This window comes from Psammomys obesus, unplaced genomic scaffold (genome assembly GCF_907164565.1).
Source record: "Psammomys obesus unplaced genomic scaffold, mPsaObe1.curated_primary_1811, whole genome shotgun sequence".
Taxonomy (NCBI): Eukaryota; Metazoa; Chordata; class Mammalia; order Rodentia; family Muridae; genus Psammomys; species Psammomys obesus.
The window spans coordinates 3,403,553-3,429,322 of record NW_026594216.1 but is presented as its reverse complement, the minus strand read 5'-3'; the positions used below and the strand labels follow the sequence as shown (position 1 = coordinate 3,429,322).

General features: G+C 37.6%; 1 protein-coding gene across 1 annotated transcript in view; it reads right to left on the bottom strand.

Moving 5' to 3' along the window:
- Positions 1-25,770, bottom strand: part of Vav3 (vav guanine nucleotide exchange factor 3) — a 335,771-nt gene that overhangs the window by 9,129 nt on the left and 300,872 nt on the right. The window contains exons 23-25 of the mRNA XM_055618154.1: positions 19,149-19,265; positions 18,492-18,579; positions 11,851-11,980 (exon numbers count right to left, since the gene is read on the bottom strand). Coding sequence (XP_055474129.1) covers positions 11,851-11,980; positions 18,492-18,579; positions 19,149-19,265 — 335 coding nt within the window. The remainder of the gene's footprint in view (positions 1-11,850; positions 11,981-18,491; positions 18,580-19,148; positions 19,266-25,770) is intronic.

The following is a 25,770-nucleotide window of genomic DNA, read 5'->3' as shown; positions in this document are numbered from 1 at the left end:
AGTGACGTGCTCATTTGCTAGGCACAAGCTTAAGATAAGGTATAATCTCTTTCTTTATTAAACCACTTTCAACTTCACATCAGAATGAAGGACACATTGGTGAGACCTCTGAGGCAGGTTATTGGACACACGTATGACACCTAACTCTTACTGGGATACCATCCAGGGAGCGGAGTGCTAGCAAACAAATGATTCATGGTTTAGTGGCATAACGCTTCCAATTACAAAAGATGAAGAGTATATACCACTACTACTTATCAACTGTTCCAGGTTAAATAAACACTGAAGTGCTAGCATTCTCTCGTTAAAAAAAAAAAAAAAAATCTGTTGAATAAATTGGGAATGGAAAACCTGTGCAGAGCACAATAACCAAGTGCTAAATCATTAGTGGATGATTAGTGGATGATTGCGGTTCTGAGGCTTGACTGTGAAGAAAAAGGCACAGAACACAGAACTATTTTAATTTAAAGGAAAACAAACATACAAACAAGAACAGATTAACAAGAGGACTAGAAAAGAGTTTAAGAGATCAAGTCACCTGAACTTTTAAAAAATTAATTATTTATTACAATTTATTCAGTTTGTATCCCAGCTATAGCCCCCTCCTGTTCCTCCCAGTCTTACCCTCCCTCCCTCTTCTCCTATGCCCCTTCCCTAATCCACTGATAGAAGATGACCTCTTCCATTTTAACCTGACCCTAGCCTATCAAATTTCATCAGGACTGGCTGCATCATCTTCCTCTGTGTCCTGGCAAGGCTGCATCCCTTCCCCCTCCCCAGAGGGAAGTGATCAAAGAGCCAGCCACTGAGTTCATAACAGAGACAGTCCCTGCTCCCCTTACTGGGGAACCCACTTGGAAAGTGAGTAAGAAATCTAGGTCCTCTCCATGCATGGTCCTTGGTTGAGTATTGGTCTCTGCAGGCCCCCTGGGCCCAGCATTTTTGGCTCTGTTGGTCTCCTTATGGAGTTCCTGTCCCCTCCAGGTCTTTCTATCTCCCTCTTCTTCCATAAGATTTCCTGAACTCTGCCAAAGTTTGGCTATGAGTCTCAGTATCTCCTTTGATACCCTGATGGGCAGTCTTTCAGAGGCCCTCTGTGTAAGGTTCCTGTTCTATTCCTGTTCCTTGTCTTCTCCTACTTCTGATGTTTATCCTGTTTGCCCTTCTGAGTGAGGTTCCAGCCTCTTCTCTAGGGTCCTCTTTGGTATTTATCTTCTTTAGGACTACAGAGTTTATTTGTTTATCCTAACTTTTTAAAGAACTGTTTTACTGCATTGTCGGCTACCTTGATCAAACTATGACTTCTCATGAGTTAGCCAAACTGTATTCAATTTATAAAACCATTGAAGTTAGAAACTAAAAGCAATTAATACTTACCCTCAAGGGTAATTTTTAACTAATTTTTAAACTAACACCTATTTATCCATTATCTATTTTACAGACCCTTTTCATAAGTGTTTGTTAATTATTGTTTGTTACTTGAAACATGATCTAGCACTTTTAGTTTTAAACAGAACATAGATTCACATTAATTTATGTAACAAAAATTTTTAGCAAGCTTTAAGCCAGTGTATTTATCAAAATACTGATCTGTGCAGACTGACCAGCAGTGGCCAAGAGGGCTTCCTGAAGCCCTGTATTTAAGTGACATGCTTTGATGAACTGGAAATATTTTTAGATATTTTTTTGTTTTGTCAAGATAGTGTACAGATGGCCTGATGGAAGAAAACATGCTGAGAATTAGATGGATGTTTAATATAAATTTGTTATCCTTACCCTAATTTTATTTTATTTTAGAACACAGACATTGTTTTGTAGACTTCCAAGAGCATACAATGACATATAATCAAATACCTGTTTCTTTACCTTTCCACAAGAAAACAAACCAAAAACCTCCTACTTAGTTACATGTTTTAGATCTTATTGCTAAAAAAAAAAAAAAAAAAAAAAAAAAGGGGGAAAAAGGGATAACTCACATTTTGTTTCGTTTCATTAACTTGAATGTTGACATCTGATAAGTGAAAAAAGTCTCTGTGGACGCAACATTCAAAAAAGCAACAAAGAAAAGTTATGTCTAGGGTTGTTGAAAGAACTGAACAGCTGCCTGGTACTGAGTGTTCCACCATGAAAGCATAGTTATTAAGAAGAAAAGCTCTTTCCTATTATTACGAAAACTTAGGACAGTTCACCTTGGGAATTCAGATTATTTATGAATGCATAGTTTATAGGGATTTAATTCTAGATCTGTTTTCTAAAAAAAATATACTGGCTGACATTTATTAAATTAAGGTACAAGGACTACACTAAGATACTTAAGAAGATAAAATCAAACATGCGGAACCACTGACTTCAGAGGGGCTTATAAATGATTGAAGAAACAGACTCATATGGAAATTACACACAGATATGAAAAGACTCCACATCAGAGAGTGAGATCTATAACAGATGCCAGGCTTCACCGATGCCAGAAGACAAAATAAAACCCTCCAATCTCCTAGCTGTTTAGATTCAAAATCCTGTCACACTCAAGTCTTCTCTTTTTAAAATTTATTTATTTATTTTATTGATTACAATTTATTTATTCACTTTGTGTCTCAGCTGTAAGCCCTCTCCCAATCCTACCCTCCCTTCCTCTTTGCCTTCCATGCCCCTCCCCCAGTCCATTGATAGGGGAGGTCTTCCTTCCCTTCTTTCTTACCCTAGCCTATCAGGTCTCCTCAGGACTGGCTGCATTATCTTCCTCTGAGGCCTGATAAGGTTGCTTCCCCGCTCAGGGGGAGGTGATCAAAGAGCCAGCCACTGAGTTCATGTCAGAGACAACCCTGCTCCCCTTACTAGGGAACCTACTCGGACACTGAGCTGCCATCAGAAGAGGGAGAAAATAGGGAACAGGACAGGAGCCTACCACAGAGGGCCTCTGAAAGACTCTTAATATTTAATTTCACACCCAATGACTCACTTTTGACTAGATTATCTTCAAAATCTGTCACACAAATGGCTAAAGTTTGGTCCAAGTCACTACTTCTTTCACCTGGATGCTGGCCGAATGAACCTCCTAGTGTGTTTTCATCTTCTTTTGTTTACTGAGTCCTTTCTTCCTGTGGTCTTTCCTCATCACAGAAACCAGAACAATCTTGTAAAAACTTAGAATCGGTCTCTGGTCTCTCTCTCTCTTTTGTTTAAGTTTTCCCACTTTCTTCAAACGCTTTCCACTTTCTTCAAAAGTCAAACTTGAAGCACCAAAGGATGTCACAGGGTCTGGCCTCACCTACTTCTTAAACCTTTTTCCAAATAGTCTGCCTCTTGCCCCTGGTAACATTGCTTACATCAGCATGTTCTTCCTGTGTACCATCTGTTTCCTCTCTTACACTCCTGAGTGCTTTTATACAAGTGTGATCTTCACAGTGACACCTGCCCTGGCATTCTATAAGTCCATGAACACAGATCATGGCCCCATGTAACGAGAAAGAAAACAGCTTACTGTAGGAACAACATACAATTTAAAAACAGCTGGCTGACACTGATTAAATTACGAAGGTAATTAGGTAAGTAGAGAGAACATAATCTCCTAAACTCCCATTGTTCTCAATGACTCTTAGGTCAGCACAAATGATCTATGTTCTCTGTGACTATAGCAGCCTGCTCTACAGACAGTGTGTGAGGATATTTATAGGAGCATATAATGAAGAGATTCTTCTGGTCATATGAATGGCCTTTTTAGAAAGGAGGACTTTAGAGCAGGTGGTTGGTGTCAGCCTGGTTGACAGGTAGAATAAAAACTGCTAATCTATCTTCTTGCTTCACAGCTAAGGGGACCCTAATTCTGCTCATCATACAACAGCCCAGCTACAATCCCAAACCATTCACTAACATGTTGAGCGCCATTGCCTTGCTGTTATTTTTCTAGAGCACTTCTCAATTTCTAAGACCATATAATTATTTTCCAACCCATTATCTGCCTTTCCTACTAGCACATAAACTCCACAAGGCAGATGTTCATCTGTTCCGCTCACTGCTCTATTAGTGTTTGCCCTGCAGCTGAGTCTTGAAGAGGAGTGGCTGGATGAATGACCTATGGAGGAAGATACTGGGCAGGATGTAGTAACTAAAGAAAAGACAAAATAAGTTCTTGGGTTAATTGAAGTCTACAGCACTGCACTCTTTAAGAACAGATGAGGAGAAAGGGTAGGGGAAGTTAATTAGAAAATAGTGACATGGTGTTGGGACATGTTTTTTGTTTGTTTGATTTTTTTTTCCCTTGGTTTTGTTTGTTTATAAATAGGCCTACTATGAAGCCCTAGCTAGCATGAAATTGGTAATATAGACCAAGCTGACCTCAAACTGCAGTGACAGTCTTCCAGCCTCGGTTTACAAAGTGCTGAGACTATAAGCACACCCCTCCATTTCCAGTGAATAATGACTTTTGCACTGGGGAAAATGAGTAAAGAGGTCACATGATATCAAAAACGTATTGTGCAAAGTTCTGACAAACTGGAGTGTATTCTTACAATAGCGGCTAGGATGGTTATATATTTGACAGTCACTCATGTGATAAGGGGTAAAATAAGTATTTTAAAAAAAGGAGGAGAAAGGTATACAGTAAGGAGAGGAAAACTGCATACTTAAAGAAAAGGTTATGATAGTTATTGTAAATGTGTTAATTACTATATAGTATGTTCTGAGGTTATTATAGTACAATGAAATGTGTGTGTGTGTGTGTGTGTGTGTGTGTGTGTGTGTACATTATTTATTTGCCATAGAGTGTTGAAAAAAATAGCTATGGTAGCTATACTGAGCCATAGTTACAGCTATGTAAGGAAAAGACTTATTTTTGTTCAAAATATAAGGTAATGTGTTGTGTGGTAGTTAGAAATGAAGCGACCCCAGTGTTCAAGCAAAGACTGATGACCACCTTCTAAGAATGTAATAAAAGATAATTGTTTTAAAGGCTCCCCGCAGAGCTGACGAGGCTGGCAAGTTTGAGGTGCCTAGATACTGGAAGAGTTCTCCAGCATTCATACTTACTGTTAAGGCATTTAGGCTGTATAGTGTAACCCCCAATAGGTGTGTGTACTACAGAATTGGCTGTAAATAAATAAATGCTAAATGTGGAAAAAAAAGTGAAAGAAAGAAAAAGGGAACAAAAGGACGGCTTGGCTGATGGTGTACTCAAGTTCTGAATGCTGTTAGGATAGAAGAGAGGTGCAGCGTTAATGCTTGCCATGTGCAAACTGAGAAATCCATAGCATAAGCATATCAGAGAAATATATAAGGCCAAAAAGCTCTCAGCCTTTTCTTGCACAGCTAGAACCCTGATGGAAAATTTAGAATGAAAAATGAAAATTTTCTCAACGCAGATAAATGTGTACATTCTCCAGGCAAGAATGACTAGAGAAGTAAATCCTTGAATCAGGGCTAACACACGATTGCAATGCATTCAGTATGGGATGGTTACACGTATTAACTGCATTGAGGTCAGTTTTTAATTGAGAAATAAGACTTCTAGGAGAGGAAACTGCTAAGAAGTGGTAAGAACATAAATAATGCTTTTTGAGCCACGAAATATTAAAAGACGGCTTTGAATGGGGTTACCTAAATTTGCAGAATCTAGGTTTGCAAGCCATGTTCTTATAGGGTCCCAGAAGCGATTATTTATGCTTGGAGCCGTCATGCTCAGAACGAAAATGCCTTAGAGAAGACAGTGAAGCTCTTGAAGTGTGTAAATAGAAAGGGGAGCCTAGTATGGCTTTGTCAAAATGATGCACAGCCGTGGTTGACCAGTTGCCTGAGAACTGAAAGCCTGGGGCTATCACAGGTGTGTGAGAGGGGGAAATATGAAAAATTCAGGAGGATGTTAACAATTAACTTGTCCAATAGTGTATACAGTGAGCTAAAGCCCAGGAAGTAGGATCAAGGTGCCAAGAGAAAGTAGAATGGTTTCACCAATGATTTAAAATTTGCCAAATGACGCTAACACAAAACTTTCACACTGGGCAACAGCGTAGGACATACGGAAGTGGTGTCAGGAACAGCAGTAGTGATTGCTGGAGCCAAAGCACCCAACACTGCCCATGTGCCAGACGGTCCTCCAAGTGCTTCACACCTACTGAGTCTTTTAAGGCTCAGCATCAGAATTAAACACCAAGATGCAGAACTGTGTGGTGGGATCAACTAGAGAACTCTACAGAAACTAGGTATATCCTCTAAGGGAGTACAGCAAACTTGCATCCTTCTGGGGAGACCTGTTTGATGGGGGCAACCTTTCAAAGTGATTTTTTTTTCAGGGCTAAAGGCTTATGGAATACTCCACTAGAGATATCAATGTATATATAAAGAGGGTTTGTGAGTTTCATGTTTTGTCAACTGACAAATTATTGAGTATCAGTCAGGATTCTCTGATTCTTACATTCTGTACAGAGTATGTAAGGCCATGTTTCAGACACACGGCTCTAGTGCTGCTTGGAAATCTGCCTTGGTTCACAGTGCTTTCTCTCAAGAGCAGGGTGCATTCCATGCTGGCAAAGCTGTAACACACTGAAAGCACTTCATTGATTTGCAGCCTGGTTCTCCCAGAATGCCCATGTGCTTCATTTGTCCTGTCAGCACCAATAATGCAAAGTCTCTCTCTTATCCGTTGAACAAACAAAAATTGAAATTGGTCTGAAAATTTTTAGAAGAGTTAAAATCAACACTATAGGATTGGCATGGGTCTAACAGTCTCTACCCATTGCCTACATGAAGATATTTCCAGTCTAGTCCTGTAGAATACTTTAAAGAATGAGAGGTCTTTGTAGATGCTATGGATCTGAAGTAGAGACCATATCTAGGCTGGACCCTATATCTAATTGCAACTGCTTTTCTAAATGAAAAGATGAGAACATATAGAAAGGAGAGATGAAGATCCAGATCCAGCAGACTGGAGTGGCCCATCTACAAGTCAATGAATGACTCAGCTATTTAGAGCCTGAAGACACACAGACAATACTTTGATACTTGGCCTCTAGAAGCCTCAGTAATATGTTTTTGTTTTTGTTTTTAAGTCACCATGTGGTAATTTTTATGGCAGTCCTAAGAAACTGATGGTAAATAAATCAAATATGAGATTAAAACTAATATTAAAGTTATCAAAAAAGTTAGTTATCAAACACAAAATGATGACAAAAGACTGAGCATAAAAGAAAGCAATCCTAAATTGAGGGTGGGTGAATTCGGTCATGTTGAATCGCAAAGGCAGAAAGCTAAACGATTTCAAGTGTATACTTGAGTTTAAATGAATATTATCTCTTACTATACTGTATTATAACTAATAAATGCTAGTGGATTGTCAGGTTATTTCAGGAATAAGGCAACAATAATATATAATATTGAGACTAATAAATAAAAATGGCAGTAATGTCATTTACAGTGTTTTGCACTTAAACATCTTCACAAAGCCACCTTGCTGTGGAGTTGTTAAAGCACACCAACACATATAATGCCACCCTCACACACGCTTTAACTTTATCTCAAATGACATTTTTCAAAAAAGTCTTGCTCCATACCCACAGGCTGAATACCCCATCTGTGACATGAGCTTGTATTCTTCGGCTGCAGGAGGCTTGTCAAATTCTGTATGATCTTATTTGTCTGTCGTGTGTTCCCGCCTTCCAGCTTTCCCTATTTACTGCTGTAGCTCCAGCATCTAGCACAGGCTTGGCACATGGGAGTGATGGAATGAATAAACAGATGTAAGGAGCTCACAGCAAGGCTTTCATTGTGAACCACTCGGTGCACAGATGCTCTACGTGTCCCCAAGTCAGTGAGCAGGCTCCTCTGCACCTGAGGCTGATGAAGAAGAGGATGCTACCCCCTTCCTGTGATTCCTTTGGACGTGGCCAGCAGATAGGGTTATCTGCACATTAACCATTTTTTTTAACTCTAAAATAATCCAGACTTAGGAAAGACACAAGAATGGCAAACAATTCTCATATACTTCATTCACAGTACCTAAATATTAATATCTCACAATGTTTGCTTTGCCAGTCTATGCTTGTTTTTGAGCCACCTGAGGACACACTGAAGAAACAATCCATTTTTACTGTCAAGTACTTCAGTATGTTTTTCCTACAAAGACATTCAGTGTTCTAGCCAAAGTACAATTTTCGAAAGCAGAGGGTTGTGTTGAAATAACCTGGCTAGTTAATCTACAGAATAGATGCAAACTTAGCTAATTGACCTCCCTCATGTCCTTCATAGTAACATAAATACATACAAGATACATATATAAATACAAATAAAATGTTTGTATGCTACTATATATGTGTGTATGTTGTCTACCTAGTAAGAGCTCTATCCATCCTATGAAAGTATCATATCTCTGCGTTTGCATTTGATCTGAAAAACATCATTAGACTTGCTCCTAATTACTTTGACATTTTCTCAAACCCAGACTGATTCTTTGTTAATGCCTTTCAATTCCTGTTTACCTGATGCATCCTCGTGGTCAGACTGAGATTATGCAGCTGGAGAGCAGGGATACTACCAAACTGGTCCAAATAGATATCTACTTATCCCATTTTTATAGACATTAGCTTCAATCACTTGACGAAGATGTTGGTAATTTTATTTAATATTTGAGATGTTAGCATAAGAGAGACTTCACCTTATATAACTGTGCTCACTAATTTTTAAAAATAGTGCAACTCTATTCTGGTTCTGACTTAATTTTGTGTGTGTATGTGTGTACATATACGTGTATATATATATATGTATTTGTGTGTATACGTAAATGTGTACATATGTATATGTGTATATACATACTTGTATACATATCTATTCATTATATATGTGTGTGTGTGTGTGTGTGTGTGTGTGTGTGTGTGAATTGTTTGATTTGGGATCACAAATAGGAATCCCTACGCTTCTAATTAGTGTAATGATCCAACAGAATTTTACTGTACTTCCTCCTCTCATGCATAGAAAGAAATAAAATTAGGATGTGATTTCTTAAAGAACACAATGTAATATCCAATCTCAATCCTTGGATGGGAAAGCGGAGGCTCAAACTGGTTAATTTGCCTAAGAGAACAGAACAGACCTGGAAATAACCAAACATTTATTGTTTACTGTAGAGTGAAAAAAAGTCACTTTAGTATCTTTCAAACATATAGGTATAGAGATACAACTAAAGAAACCAAAGGCAGATTGCTTAGGGCTATTTTCGATAATTATGGGATTTTTATACAGAGCCATACAATCTCTTCCACCAAATCACTGCAGTTTCTTTGGAGGAAAACCAGTTCTCCGAGTTTTCTCTCCTCTCTTCTCTCCCTCCCCTTTCTATTTTTCTCCTCTTTTGGAAACATTAAAGTTAATAAGAAGACAACAAAAACAGTAGCATTTGGACACCCTGATAGATAGTCCAGAGACAGCAGAAGATGGCTTCATAGCCTGCATAATGCTCCCTGCCTGATTCTACGGACTCATGTTTGATTACAATCAGTACCTTTCTGCATATTAATTTTCATCTGCACACACTATCTCAGCCATAATCTCATCATATTTTACGTACTTCAAAAATGAGCTAAGTCATTCTTTTCCAAGGTGGCTATCCAGCTTATAACCACTGCTATTATTAGTCAATCAGTTTCAACAGTGGACCTCACTTCTCCGCTCTCTGGAGAACACAAGAAGGTTCTGAACCTCCCCTTCCTTGCTCTGCATTCTACATCTGCCTTGAAAGTAATGAAGACAAGGGATCTCTGTCTAAATCTTTACCTTGGTGAAAGTTAGGTTTAGGTAGTGAGCAGCCATGAGATTAGAGCTGAAGACTAACAGCACCCTCGACCAGCCACTGTGCACAGAATGTGCAGCCTCTCGTTTCCTGTGGTTCTTGTGGTTCTCCTAGGAACCACAAGATGTTTAAAAAAATACATGTGATGTTTTCATTAAGGGTTAACCCTAAATCAAGGCTTAATGTAATGTCAGTAAGACAAACTTATAAATCATCAAAGCATAATTCAGGCTGCCCTGAGGAGTACAAATGTTAATTTATTCAACCTTTTGACATCTAGTGTGTACTGTCACAGTTGTTAGCAGCAGTGTTTGGGAGCCTCTTTGGAGGAGTTAGGTCAGTAGAGGAGGACTTTCACTTTTAGAGTCTGGCTCCACTTCATGCTGACTGCCTGATTCCTGCCAAGGTATAGTAGGCAAGGTTCCCAGAACTGCTCTAGTCTCCCAGGATCATCTGCTGCCGTTCCTAACCTGTGAAGGACCGTATACCCTTAAACTGTAAGCCAACTAACTTTTGCTTTCTTAAGTTGCTTCTTGCCATATATTTTGGTCATAGAATCAAAGAAAGTTATGGATACAGTGTGATAACGGACTCCCAAATTCTGGATGTGTCTCCTCTGTTCCCCAATCCTCCCTAAAGCTCTGGAGAACCAAGTAAACTATTCAAAAATGACTCTACATGCAGATGACCAATTCTACAGTTTGTGTTATGTCCATCCACTTGAAAGACAGAGAACAAGAAAAAGGTTTAAACTTACGTTTATCTGAAAGGAGGTGTCATGTAACAAGAGCTCAGAAGTCACAATTTGAATAGGGTTTTTAACAAATTTTTAAGAAAACTACTTTTTTAAAGATAAACATCCATTTTGAACGATTAAAAAGCATGACCCGAATGAGAATCTAAGATCATTGAAAAATCTGGAGCAAAAAATAGACAAAATTGATAAAACAGATAAAATTATAAAGGTATGTAAGTATTTAAGACAAAGTATGTTCCTGCTCCTCTCACTGCAAGGGTCTGGACATATGTCAATGATCACTGAGACAACCATGACACTTCACAAAAAGATTAACAAAAAGCAACTCTCAGATAATGTGTCAAATGGCTTCCATATTGTTCTGAAGTTCACAGAACTGTACTAATGTTGAAAACCTGTGCACCACCTGTCTCCCTTTAGTGTAAGCTTTTAGGGAAGAAAAAAAAAATTCAAGTTACATTTGACTGGTGTAAGCCCCTTTTGGAATTACCTCTTGATCTTCCAGTTGTATTTAACTCAGGATTCTAACAGTGGTAAAAATAAATAAATAAATAAAAATTCATTTCTCCCCTCAGAGTAGTTTTTTTTTTTTTAATAGATTTCTTAACAAAAGGAATAAAACTGCATTTGCCTTACATTTTTTTTATTACAATTTTCTCTTCATAGGCTGGCTATGTAGAGGAACTTTATATAACCTGAAATGCTGTATGGCAGAGTTTATGACTTGGATTCACTGAATCTGGGATGCACTTTTTTTTTTTTTTTGTCTGTGTGTTCGTGTGTAGTTGTCCTTTGTGATTATTTAGAGTTCAATACACATTCTTCAAGAAAGTAGGCAAATGTGTAGTTTAAAAAATACTAACAAAGTAGGTTAATCTTTTAAAAATGCTGGTTTGTAATAGGAACGTTACCAGAGTTAGGAAAATAGACACAGTAGAACAGCTCGCTTAGACGCTATTCCTCAAACAGCATTACAGACACAAATATTGTGTATGAATTAAAGGGTTGGCTGATATACAATCCACTGAAAAGTACAAAATTTCACGCATTAACATATCACTTTCACTCTGATGGCTGTTTTAACCCAGATATATTTTTAATTTATCACAGAAACCTGTAACTAGAGACTCTCATAGACCTCTTTGTCCTTCTGACTCTGCATAGCTCAAAAAAAGTGTCTGTTCGATGCATTAGCATATTAATTGGCTATATTTCAAAGTTCAGAATGAAGATATTGAATGTTATTTTGCTTCAACCCCTTAATATAAAAATATAAATAAAAATTATTTAAAAAATATGTTTTCTCAATTACAGTACTCACAGCTGTTGCCTGCTCTATTAGGCCTCTGTCCGGCTGCATGTTCTGGCTCCTTGTATGGAAACTGTAGCGTCGTATCTAAGGTCCTGAACCCTTCTTTAAGAGAGTGGTGCTTGTAGTACTCCACAAGCTCCTTTAAGAGAGCGCAATAAACAGAGTTTGTTATTTTTGTTCTCAAATAAACTCCTTAATACATAATTATACATGACACAATGATGACCATTCTGAGTCTAACATTTCCAACATCTATAAAAGTAGGGGAAAGAGCTATGCCTGCTGTCCGGATGGGCCTGATTCCCACCCCAGCCCCAGACACTGCCCTGTTTACTGGAGACATTTATCCATGTTGGTTGCTCTCTACTGTTCTTCAGGCATGCAGAGCATCCTGTCTGTCTTCAGATGCGGTCCTGAAAAGAAGCCATGCTAAACCTCTATCTCAGAGTAGTAATTATTGCTGTTGTTAGTGAGAGACGTGTCTTTCGGAAGAAAAATGAAAGGAACAGCTGTTTGCTTGACTCTGTAACAATTTCCACTTTCCCCCATTTTCTTTCAACTTGTCAGAAAAACAAACTTAATACTAAATGTACTTTTATACACACACACACACACACACACACACACACACACACACAAGCTGCTAAACTCTGAGCACTGTTCAGCATCAAGCCTGGTTTACACTGATGAAGGGTTAGAACACATCTTAGCTTCAATGTCACCCAGTATCCACCCAGAAGGCAGCATGGTGGTTCTTCCTAATCGCTGTTTAGAAATTATTTGTCTTAAATATCTGGAAGCCTAATATAAGCTTCTACCATATTTCAAACTAAATCTCCAGGAAAGTCTTTTTCTGTGTATCAAGGCTTCAGATTCTACACAAATCTGAATCCCTCTACTATGAACTGAAGTGGAGTACTTCATCATGAAAGTGTTATCAGTGGCTGAATGTGGCAGATATAAAGTCTCTGATAAATAGTTGAAATGAAAATAAAAGCAAATTAATTTAAACAAAGCAGTCGATGCTTCTGCTGCAGCACCGTTTAAAAAGGATGGAAGAGCAACTTATTTCTTGAAAAAAAAATAACATTGTCAATTGATCCAATACATCTCCTTGGTGGTGAAGTTCAAATTTTCTACAAGAAATCAATCAGGCCAGAACCCACTCACAACATGAAGAAAAGGATCATCAATGATTTATTCTTTTCTGTCTAACTCCGGAGCATGGTGTACTGCATTGTGCTGGGGGTGCCAGGGGTCAGAAAAATGCTGAAGACAAGGTTCCTACTCTCCAGGAGTTCTTATCCCAGATAGGAAAGTGAAGGTCTATGTGACTTCAAGGGCACAAAGAACTCTCTTTACTGTGTTCAAATGGGAAACAAAGGGAGACTTCAAGATGGAGGTGCCTCCGCTTAAGTCAAAGACCAGATTAAAAACAAAAAACAAACAAACAAAAAAAACCCCTCAGTTGGTAGCAATGGGGAAGGGATCGTTTCAGGTGGGTATCTAGGGCTGAGAACAGAGACAAAGGTGACAAAGTGAAACTCCCCACCCTGGACTAGGGAGATGGTTCAGTGGATAGGAGCATTTGTTACAGAAGCATGAGAGTGAAAAGCTGAGTTGAAATTGCAGCCACCCATGTAGAAATCAGGCTATTGCCACACATGTAGCTATAACCCCGGATGTATGGGGTTGGAGGAGACAGAGGGAATGCTGGGAGGTGCTGGCTGCCAGCCTAGCGCCAGGGTCTATTTGTGAATAGGGTGGATAGAGAGGCAGAACATATAATCTGTATCTTGCTGTGGACTCTACATATTTGCACCTGTGCATAGAGCACGGACAATTTAATGCACATACACACACACACACACACACACACACACACACACACAACCTGTCATCTTAATAAACTGAAAGCAGCCTGATTTATCTAAATCACTGGAGAAAGCGCATGATGATTCTTTTCTTCAATTCCCACATTCGGAAAAGGTGGGCCATAAAACATTTCACACAGGTCACAGGTCATGCTCGGTACATGCTAAAAATCAGGACAGCTAGCACTATTTTCTGCAGCAAGCCCTTATGTGGCTTCTCACATCTTAACCTAAGAGCCTCATGAGCTGTTGCTCAGCCCACGGATGCGTGGAACTTGGTAAAGTTAACCAACTTGTATGCAATCCGTATTACTACTAGCTGCCCAGAGTGAGTCCTTTTAGCCACATCAAGTTATTAAAAAAAGAGCACTTGGCAAATGTAAGTACAGAAAAGGGAGGCAGACAAAAGTCAGACTTCTATAACATACCAAGAACTCTGTTTTCTTAAACTTGAGATGCTACAGTCTTAGCAAACGTTAATTCTATAACTTAAAAGTGTGTGTTTGTGTGTTTGTGTGTGTGTGTGTATGTGTGTTTCTTCCTTGAGCCCAGAGAATGTGAGTGCTTGATGAAAGAATGGAATCTTGACAAAAACAAGGGGCAAAAGAAACAAAACACCAAGGGGCTGGAGAGATGACTCAGCGTTTAAGAGCACTGACTGTTCTTCCTGAGGACCTGGGTTCAATTCCCAGTATGCATATGATAGTTCACACCTGTCTGTAACTCCAAGATCTGACATCATCACACCGACACACGTGCAAGCAAAATACCAATGAACATGAAACAAAAAACATATACATATATACAAAGAAAAGAAAGAAAGAAACACTAAGTAGAACATTGTGTCTTGGAGATGGCTACCTATATAAAAATATGACATTTGTAATATGCCTATTTTTTATATGGTTTGCCAAGAGTAGCTTGGAAGTTAAACTGTGCTTAATAAATATAATAATTTTCTTTTTTGATGATATAATAAAAAGTTTAAGGAAAGCTGTTTGTATATGGCTTCAATGATACCAAGGAGCTGTTCTTTTAGTCTTGACACTTCAATTAAGATGTGCTATTTTCTTTGACAATATAAATATAAATCTGAAACAAACTGTGTAGTTCAAGAGCTTTGAACTTCAATTTAACTTTATGAGAGAGAATATGAATTTTATAAATTTTGTTATAAATCATTATTATTAAGATTAATGTGAAGTTGGCTATAAACTATTGAATTATTGAACAGGAAAAAAAGGTTTTGTTGGTCATTTAGTATTTTTTTACAGAAGGGAAAAAAAACCCCACACTTTTAAGAACCAGGATCAGGCAATTTAGTAAACTGCAGATGGTCTTTAATACCTGGCTAAGCATGGAAGTATTTTAGTTACATTTTTCCAGTCTTAGGCAGGTAAATCTTCCTAACATGCTCCTGAGTAGAATTAAGGAGTGCCACTGTGGATCTTTTCCAATTCATGGCTTTATGCTCTCTGTATTTTAGTCTAATCCACCCCTGCTTTAGCAGTCATTGACCTTCAGGTACAACACGCAAATAAGATGGCTCTAAACAAAAGAAATCTCTAAGCTTCCCTTATCTCAGCTGACACAGTGGTGTCAACAATCCAACCCTGAGAAATAATGAGTATGGGCTAGTCATTCCAATTACCAAGGAAACAGGCAATGGAGATAGCTTACAAACAGCATTTGGATATGGCTTGTCTGGCATACATGAAAACCAGGACAAAATTAATGCCTTGTAATCTGGAATCGGAAAGTCATTTAGGATTGGAACTTAATGACTAAGAAAAACAAAGATTTTGATTAACCAAGCTATTGGAATCCAAGGGAAGAAGTTCTGCTCCCAAGCATCAAATACAGCCTTCTCTGTGACTCCAGCTAATTTAAAAGAAGCTTTAGAGTCAGCTTGTGTTCTGTATCCTGCCTGATAAAAATTTTATTCATGCTATACAGAGATTCATATGCAGAAGAACACAATGTAATGCAGATCTTGAGATACTGAACACTCTTAAGAAATGGCTCAAGTCTCTACCCCAGCACTTACTGAGGTGGGAACAGTGATATGTAACACAGCACAATAAGAAGTGTCTGCTAGAGGTTGTCTGACTCTTATTTTTTTAAGACACCTCCTACATCTTGGAACCTCTTCTCATCTTCCAAAGGAATCTGTTACCTTAATACGAATCACCTCGCCTTGGCAAGTATCCACATGGCATTTTTTCCCAGATTAGGTCTGCAGGATACCACTATCTTGAGTTCTCTGGTGCACACGTATTTCCTAACTTGTGAACTACTTTTGGATCAATTGAGTCATTTATTTTGAAGTACCTTAAAACTGACTGAGGTCTTTCAAAATTCAAAAGAAGGGTACATATCCTTCTTTGTGAATTTTACCTTAAACATTGTGCTTAATTCTATTAAGTTGTTTTATTAGAATACAAGTCTCTCTTTTGGAAGAGTAATAGATTTTTATTTTAATTAAGCATTTAATTTAAAAATATGAATGATGCATACATTTGGTATATCACTACTTCTCTGTTTATTGAATTTACTGAATAAATATCTTCAAAAATTAAAAATAAAGATTTGCAATAAATGTATTTAACATATGAACAGAGAGCAGGGCTAACTCTAACTAGCTCAGCAGCTTCTTCAGCAACTAAAAGCTATTTATTTACTAACCCTGGAAAAAGGCCTTTGTTTCTGACTTAAGGTTTTCGGTTCTTTGTGTTCATTCTTTCTTTACACAAATATCCTTAAGCTGCTTTCTTTTCTTTTTCATTTATGCAGCTTTGCTCATAATTCTTAATCACCTGCATTTAATCTGGGCTTCCCTATAAAAGATCTCCAGGTGTGGAAGGAAAAAAAAATAAAAGAAGAAATTAACCCAGGCATGTGTATGTGAGACACAGATTTTGTGTCACTTACTTGAACTCCCGACCTGTACCTTTGCCTCTTTTTCAAGGAGACCAATGGATAAACCGTAGTGGTCTCCTCGCTACAAATTATTTAAATTGGAGTGCTTGGTGGCTTTAGTATAACCATGGCCTTACAAGAACTATAGCTCATGACAGTGCCAATGGCCTTTTGCATCCCTAACCTTCCCTGCTACAGATTTCCCTGGGCTGAATCAAGGGGATAGGAGGCTGAATTCATTGGCCCCTTCCAGTGGCCATTTCTTTCATCCTTCTTGTTTGCCTTCTCTGATGGGAGTTTCTTTCACTATTTTCAATGTCAGGAGGGCGAGTAGTCATCTTTGGCCCTGCAGCATTTTTTAAGGGTCACGTCAACTATAACACTGTGAAGAACCCTCATTACCGTCCAACAAAGTTTGTTAGCTGAAAACTCCAGCTGCCATGTCTTGCAGAGATGTGGAATGCCCCATGCATGCTTTCATCATGTTGGAGCTCTGCCTGTCACTCATTATCTGTGTACCCATTTGTCACATCCTTCCCAGGTTTTTATTATATGAAGAACCTCTTCTGGTCAAGCTCTTTCTCTTTTCTCTCGCACAGGCTAAGGTGCAACAAAATGTAAGTTACTTCCAGCAGGGAGAATGCCTGGATCTTGGTCACCAATTTTGACAAGAGATTCCATTTTCCAAGAACTGGCCATGCTGCCTGACCTTTGCTTTTGTATTCCAAATATGCCATTCATGTCTACAGATTTCCTCCTATTTCCTTTTCTCTCAGCTCAAGATGTTTTACTCTTTTAAAACACTCATCCCTATCTTAAAATGGTTTTTAGGCATTCGAGCTGGCTGGGTTTGTAAGTCTTCTTATGCTCAATTTTAACTCATTTGTATTCCTAAGTGGTTTCTGTTATATGACAGGAAGGTATAGTATGTATCATTTGATTCATAGTTACATCAGTGAGGTGCCTTTCTCAAAGGTAATCCAAGTTCTTAGCAGCTACAAATGTATCCTTCGTTAGTTCAAGAAACTACCTAAGTGAAAAAAAGTAAATTTGAAGCCACACCTAAGAAAATGAGGTTTCTTTACTGTTAACATGTATGTATAATGATATGTATGTATTGTCTGAATGACATATGTTTCATATGCCTACTAATAAAATTATTGAGATACTTATAAATTATCAGAATTAATGACTATACTTGAACCACAAGATATGCTTCTCATTTCAATATAAAATTTCTATGTAATATCAACTGTTGTGTGTGGCAAAAATATAAAATTACTGATGCCTAATTATCTAATGTAATGAATGAGAACCATCATTATACAGATTATTTGTAATAGCATAAAATATAAATAAAATTTCAAATTGACTTTATATTACAATTTGTATGAAATCCATGTAAATATAAGAGGTATTTTATTAGTTAAAACTTTTCTGACTCATAATTTATAATGACACAAAGTAGCTGAGTGGGGAGACAGAGGATGTAAAAAGAGGAAGGACATAGTAAAGATTTGTCATTTACCACTGAGACAACACCCATACTCAAACACCCACTCGAACAACTGAAAGTTATACTTGAGTTGGCTGTTGTTCTGAGATTCATAAGTGGTACGGATTCTAAAATATTATATAAAACCTAGACGCCTCATTTACAATGAGCAATACCATCTGGGCAATGTAAAATTTCACTCAAATTTTTCAACCTAGAAAGTGAGGATTTTGCTAAAGCCTACACTATAATGCTCTTTAAATAATTTTCAATGGGTAACATTGCTAAGAAACTATAGAGTTAAACTAACTTAACAGCAGAAAATGGGAATTAGAGATTGAAAAGAAATAATCAATGCTCACCATTAAGCTTTTAAATTTTCTATTTTCAGCAATGTGAAAAAAGCCATCTCTTGTTAAAATCTTGATGTGTTTTGCTTCATTATTGTACCTGTGGGCAATGAATAACTTATGAATATAAATGTGTTTTTAATCAGTAGAAATCAATAATTACCAGGGGGCATGCCCCAATAACACTACAGGAATTAATTCCGAAGACAAAATATATACTTATGTCAATACAATGGTGACAGCTAATTAACAAAATGTATTTATTAGATGGGTGGAAGATACAACCAATATTTGAAGTGAGGGAAGATTTGGATCTGACTAATCATCATGCTCAATATCCTTAGTAAGTTCAGCTTGAGAACACACACACAACAACAACACAACCAATCTAGTGATTTGTATTCTTAGAATCTACTACAAATACACACACATCAAGTAAACAAAATATAATGTTATGAAAGAAATCTGTTATGCCAATTAGCAGCCTATAACACCCATTACTGTTTCCCTTGCAGATATTTTCCAGTATAAATGAACTGTCTGGAGAAATGCATTATTTCCGCTGCAATTAGGACCTTGGTTTTCAACTTCAGTATTATGTGTGTCACATGGTATACACAATTATGAACACAGGAAATCTATTTCTACAAAAGCACTTGTCTTACTTACTTAATGCTGATTGCGTATTCTCCAGACTCTTTGCTCCTGTGCCTCACAAGGTAAGTACTATTCACCCTGTTAATAAGCTCCGTTTCTGCCTGTAATCTTTCCATTGGGCCAGCATACCTGTAAAAACACAGTAAGACAGAAAAAAATTGGATAAATGTACCTGAAAACAGTCTAAATATAAGTACTTATCATGGTTTAATGTGTGTGCTAATTACATTGCTTTAAATAATAATTTGGAAAATCTCTTTAATGTGCCTAAACACAAATATGGTACAATATTAACATCAGCAAAATGAACAGTACCTCAAGAACCAGTGAGCACCGTAAATATGAAATAAACACAAAGAATAAAAACAAAGAGAAGAATCAGAAGGTACTAGATCAGAAAGCTATTTAGGACAGTTGTGGGGTGGTTAGGAACAAACAGAGAGAAGAGTTATGGAGGCATACCCCTATGAGACACAGACGGATGACAGACAAACAGGCAGATAGACATACACACACACACACACACACTCACACTCACACACATAGAGTTCACTATTCCTATATATACTATCAAATCAAATCTCTTTTGAGGATCTACTAAAAGTGACTGATATGATTTAAATTATTTTAAAATAATTTTTATTTAGATGTGAAATTAATTATCTTAGTTCATAATTTTGACAAATTTCTAAAGAAGTAAGCAATAATAAAGGACTCATTTTTAAAAGCAGGTACAACTGGAGTTCAAGCTTTCCTAAACTATATAGGCCTTAAGCACAGCTAAACTCCATCAAAACAATAACCATCATAGTAAAATACCTAAACTCTGGATTAAATTATTCCTGCATGACCCTTCACATACCACATAGTGGCAAGGTATATAAAAAATCTGGAGCAATAGTAATTAAAAGGAAACTGCATTTGACCAGTTTTTTTTTCAAGCTATTCATGAATTACATTCCAGAAAAGTATCTGACTCACACAATGATCATAAACACAGTATAAATATATGCCTTTAATCTACGCTATTTAAAATGTACACAGTAGACATTTCAAAAAAGTTGGTAGAGGTGGACACAGCCACTCCTGTACCATGTCTAAAGAGAAGTTAGTGGCATTTTGTACCAATGACACCCTTTTTTAAGGCACTTGTGATCACTTATGACCTATAAGATTCTAGTAAGTCTGCTTCATGCTTAACTCATCTGCCTTATCTCTTCCAACACCTTCATCTCTACTTTCCAACCTACTGTATCTAGAGATTGTCAGCTTCCTTATGATGGTAAGGTCCTCTTAGACTGTGCTCTGGAAGGAATACACACGTCCATCAACACAGTTGATTTCTTTTTCAGGTTTAGAGACTCTTCCTGACTATCCATGTAAGGATCTGTCCTGCATCTTCATGTAACTCTCACTCCATCATTCTGATTACACTGTACTACTATCTGGCAATCACCACAAATGGTGTGTGTGTGTGTCCAAATGGGTTCCATAGTAATGGGAAGAGGGACTGCCTCTGACATAATCTTATTGGCCAGCTCTTTGATCACCTCCCCCTGAGGGGGGAGCAGCCTTACCAGGCCACAGTAGAGGACAATGCAGCCACTTCTGATGAGAACTGATAGACTAAGATCAGAAAGAAGAGGAGAACCTCCCCTATCAGTGGACTTGGGGAGTGGCATGCATGCAGAGGGTGGGATTGGGAGGGGAGGAGGGAGGGGCTTATGGGGGGATACAAAATGAATAAAGTGTAATTAATAAAAAAATAAAATTAAAAATTAAAAAAAGGGAATCTGCACTAAAATGAAAAGGCAGTAGTCTACCATATGAGCATTCTTCTTCAAGTCCTGCATCAAATATTTAACCTGTTTTTTCTTTTATTCATACATGGATATTTTAAATAACTCTTTATGCTCCAATTCATTAACTTCTAACTCTGGGCATAAGGAATGAAAGCCACCTTTCTCCTGACATGCACCCATGTTGTCACAGATTATTGTCTTCCTGTAATTTCTGCAAGCACAAGGCATCACTGGGCCCATTTTTGAGCAGTGCAGGAGTTTTAAAGTATTTGACTTTTTTTTTTTTTTTAGAAATAATTTTTATTTAATTGTTTTGTTGGATCTTTTCTTCTTTTAGCTATTTATTTTATGTACACCTGCATGCCAGAAGAGGGCATGCGATCACATTATAGATGGTTTTGAGCCACTATGTGGTGTCTAGGGATTAAACTCAGGACCTCTGGGAGAGCAGGCAGTGCTCTCTCCAGCCCCAGTATTTGACTTGTAAAAAGGTAAGCACAGGAGTTTGTTTGGGCGGTTTTCTATCTATCACAGTTCTTTCTAAATTCTCTACATAAACTCTCTAACAGTATATTTGCAAGGTTATATACTGTACTTGTAAATTTCTCACTCTTAATGTAATAGCCTCTGAGTTCCACACTCTCTCAAACTGCCTGATTCTTTCTGCCCTTTTTCTTCTCCATTCCCAGTTTCTACATTTTCATTTTCTTTGGATTAACAATTCATCCTTAGGTTTCCGATAAACTGAATATTAACATATAATTTTTGAAGGAAAATTATAACTTATGGAAATATTTAATTTTACCCAACACTTAATTTGTAGAGTAGTTAGGTAGAGAATTCTAGGTGAAAAAAATGATTTTGCCTCTTAAATATAAAATGGTATTACATCATTATCTTTCAACTTCACACTCAATTTCATTTTAATTTCTGACTCATTGGATGTGACTGGATTTTTTGTTCCTTGGAGACTTTCAGATTCCGTATTTTCTATATTAGAAAAATTTAATGATAATATAATTTCTTTTTGTTGGTTTGTTTGGTTTAGCTTCTCTGTGTGGTAATGTACGTTCTTACACTTTCAGTAGCATCTCCAAAATGTAGACATGGCTTTCAACTCTAGGAAATTTTGTATTATTTCTTTATTTGTATTATTTTCTATTATTTAATTGGTGCCCTTGGACATTTTTTCTCTTTCTGGAGTTCTTATGAATTGAATACTAGCAAACATTCATGTCAATTATCTAATTAAAACAAAACATTTCTCCCATGTTATTTCTTTCTTTAATGTTTTTGAAAATTGTTCTCAACCTTATTTTCCCAAGCTCCTTTACTGCTTAATGTATAAAAGCTTTCCAATTCCCAGATAATTCTTCTTAACAAAACATTTGTCTTATACTTCAAAGTTTCCCCCAATTGCCTGCTTTGTCTTTATTGCTTGTTCACGCATAAAGACACAGAATCTAGGAATGACTGAGGGTCCTGTGTGTGCAGGTCCAAAAGTACACCACTGGGTAGAAGTCTGCTAATTTGGCAAAAATCTTGTAATTGGGTTGGGGCACATCCAAATGTTAGGGGTTTAGTTTTTTACTGAGTTCATTCAGTCTCTTTAGAGTTCTCTAAACTCATTTCTGCATTCAAGGAAAGGGCACAATGTGAGAGAAAATGTTACCATGTCAGATCTAAACTATATGAAGAAAATAGGGTTTTTAACCTTAGACAGAAAGACTTTCCTAAATATGAGTGGTTTTCAGAATGGCATCTCCCCAATCTCTGCTGGGCCTGGCCTTTCCAAGTCGAAGCCTTGTATGTTTCTGTTTTCCCATGTAATACACATAACAACACTGTCTCTTGGCAAAATGTAAAAAGACAGGTTATTTAACTACTGGGAAAAGGCAACAGGGGCCTTGGCATCTACCATATTCAGACTTTCAAAGAGCTCCCAGTCTTCAGCATCAGATCTCATCCCAGCATTTCATACATTTCATGCATAAAACATGGGCAATTAAAGACAGTCTTGTTGATTTTCTATTTCATTGCACGGTCTATAGAAGTAATATTCACTTGATGGGATCAAACTACTTTAAAGATAAAAATAATTAACAGATAATCTAAACGGATGAAGTTGAGTCTCATATTCCTAAAACTCAAAGTTTTCATGAGTAGTTGATAATTTTGTTCCTATGTTGAAGATATTTACATAAAACTACTTACTTGATTTGAATGAACTGTCTAGGTTGCTCAAGGAAAGAAACCATAATTTAAAACTTTTACTCTGAAGTGTCTTTGTTAATTCTTCTATCTAAGGAGTTTCCATTGTCTTGCCATCTGGATTTTTTTTTAAATCATTAGGAATAATGCTATTCTAACTGGTTATACCTTCAACAGAATTTCATATCCTGGAAAGATGTACAAACCAGCCTACCCTCTTGTGTCCAGACAGTTCTCAGGTACCTGCCCAAATTATTTAATAAAATCCATGTAGTTGGTGATACTGGTACTTATTTTGAAAATTATTAACCTTTTAATTATGAAATTTACTTGCATGGAAAAATCCTTAATTTCTATCATTAATATACTTTTAACTACCACAGTAACAAAAACATTGGAAATTATCCTCAGAGATGTTAAAATGTAGCAAAGATTCCCAATCTGATCACAATTTCCTTGGCAAACTCAGTGCTGAAGCCAAGAAGAATAGAACAGAGAGTGCAGATAATGACAAGAAAGATCGATATGACAGTTGAGAAGTAGCAAGAGATCTGAAGATAATTCCATACACTTAAAAAAGGCCTGGCCTCTCAACCTCGCCTGGGCAGCAGGATAGAGCTAGCCCTGGTAGCATGGAGTAGGAGAGCTGCTGGTGAGCCAGCCTGGGGCCATGAGAGGGGGAGAGCCACTGAGCTAACCATCTCAGATACATCTCAGGCCTAGATCCAGGGCTGTGAATTGGCTCACCCCAACATCTACCCCATTGATGAACTGCGAGAGTGCCTGAAGGGGCTGTTCCTATACATCCTGTGTCATGGATCTATACGACCAGCCTACAGATCCTATGGTCCTATAGATCCATGACACAGGATCTATAGGATCTCCATGACACAGGACAGTGGGATATCTAGGTATAGTCCCAGTGAAGTTCCAGTATCCATAGAGAAGGGGGAGCAAGAGGTCTCATACCAGACCAAGAAGTCATTGAAATGAACATTTGCAATCAAAGAATTGTAAACAAAAGGGGAATACTGTGGGACACAGCGACACACTACAGCTTCCCCAATAATTTTTTTTTTCTTGGTAGGGGGCGGTTGCAATGGTGGTGAGTGGTCCGAGGGGAGGAAGAGATGACTGGGATTGGGTGATGTGAAATTTACAAAGAACCAATGAAAAGTTTTTTTTTTTTTAATGTCCTGGCCCTTTCTACAAATTGGCTATAGAACAAGGTAATCAGGAAAAAATATGCATCGCATTTATTAGATATTTAAATGCTACCCATATCTGCAAACTGCTATATGCCCTCAAGATACCACATTCATGCACATATTCAAATGATGTATATGAGAGCATAGACAAATACCAGAGAAAAGAGATTCATTCATCTTCAGAAAAGTCAAACACAAACCCAGGGAAACACACACGAATCTGAGGGGTAAGACAGCAATGTACAAAGGGCACCATGTGGAGTTTTGATTTGCATACATCCGACTGGTTGCATGGCTTTACCTTTTCCTATCTCCTCAATAATGATGACAGTAATATCTTCAATGTAGGAATTTGGGGAAACTTTTTGTTACATGTGAAAATGCATTTGTCCAAGCCAAATGGAAAATGGTTTACAACGTCACATTTAATGTGAAATAGAGTATGGAATGTGGTAAGCGCATATAAAATATTCAGCGTACATTACTTGTTATGGTATGATAAAGTCCTAACTACTCTGCTTTCTATGTGTGGCTTTAAAGTTGAACTAAAAAAGAGAGAAAGAGAGAGAGAGAAACTATCCATCACTGTCCATTGCCAACTTTGATTTTGCTAGTACATATGCTCCATCTAGACCTGTTGTATTTCTCCTAGATGAAACATCCCCTCCAGGAGGGAGTGAGGGGCTCATGGGGCTCATGAAGTAAATTAAAGTTCACACTTCTGGGAGAACAGAACCTTGGGAGTCTCTCATGGGCCCCTTTCTAGCAGTCTGAGAAAGCACAGAAGGCATCGGGGAGGGAGCTCTGGAGAGCTGAAGTGCAAAGAAGAGGTTCTTGGGCCGTCAAGCCGGCTCCAGGGTTCACGCTTGCTTTCAGAAGAGGCCACCGGGGTTGAGGAGGGATTTTCACCAATACTATGCTTTTAAGTCATCCCTGTTGCTTGTAACTCCTCCTTGGAAATACTGGTAATGAAGTTCACTGAGCCGGACAGTGGTGGCTCAATCATTACTCTGGCCTGTTATGGCCCATCCATTTCTGTGATGAGTAGACTTGTGTGTGTACATCGTCCCAGGCAAAATATGTCACAAAACAATATCCAAATCAGACACAAATATATCTTATTTTCACATTTTACACTGGAAACTACAATTTTATATACTATCCTTTTGAAGTCATTCTTAATTTTAGGTGACATAATTTTTTTTTCCCTCTCTGCTTCATGAGATTTATCTTTGCAAAATGTGAGGTACATCAGCATCTATCCCATTTCTTTCAGAGGCTGTTATGGACGTTTATAGTCAAGTGCACTCACTTCCACACACATACAAACACCATTAACTCATAACGATACAGACTAGCCAGCAACATACAAATTCATTTTCCTGTTTGTTACATGTGAAAACACCTTTAGCC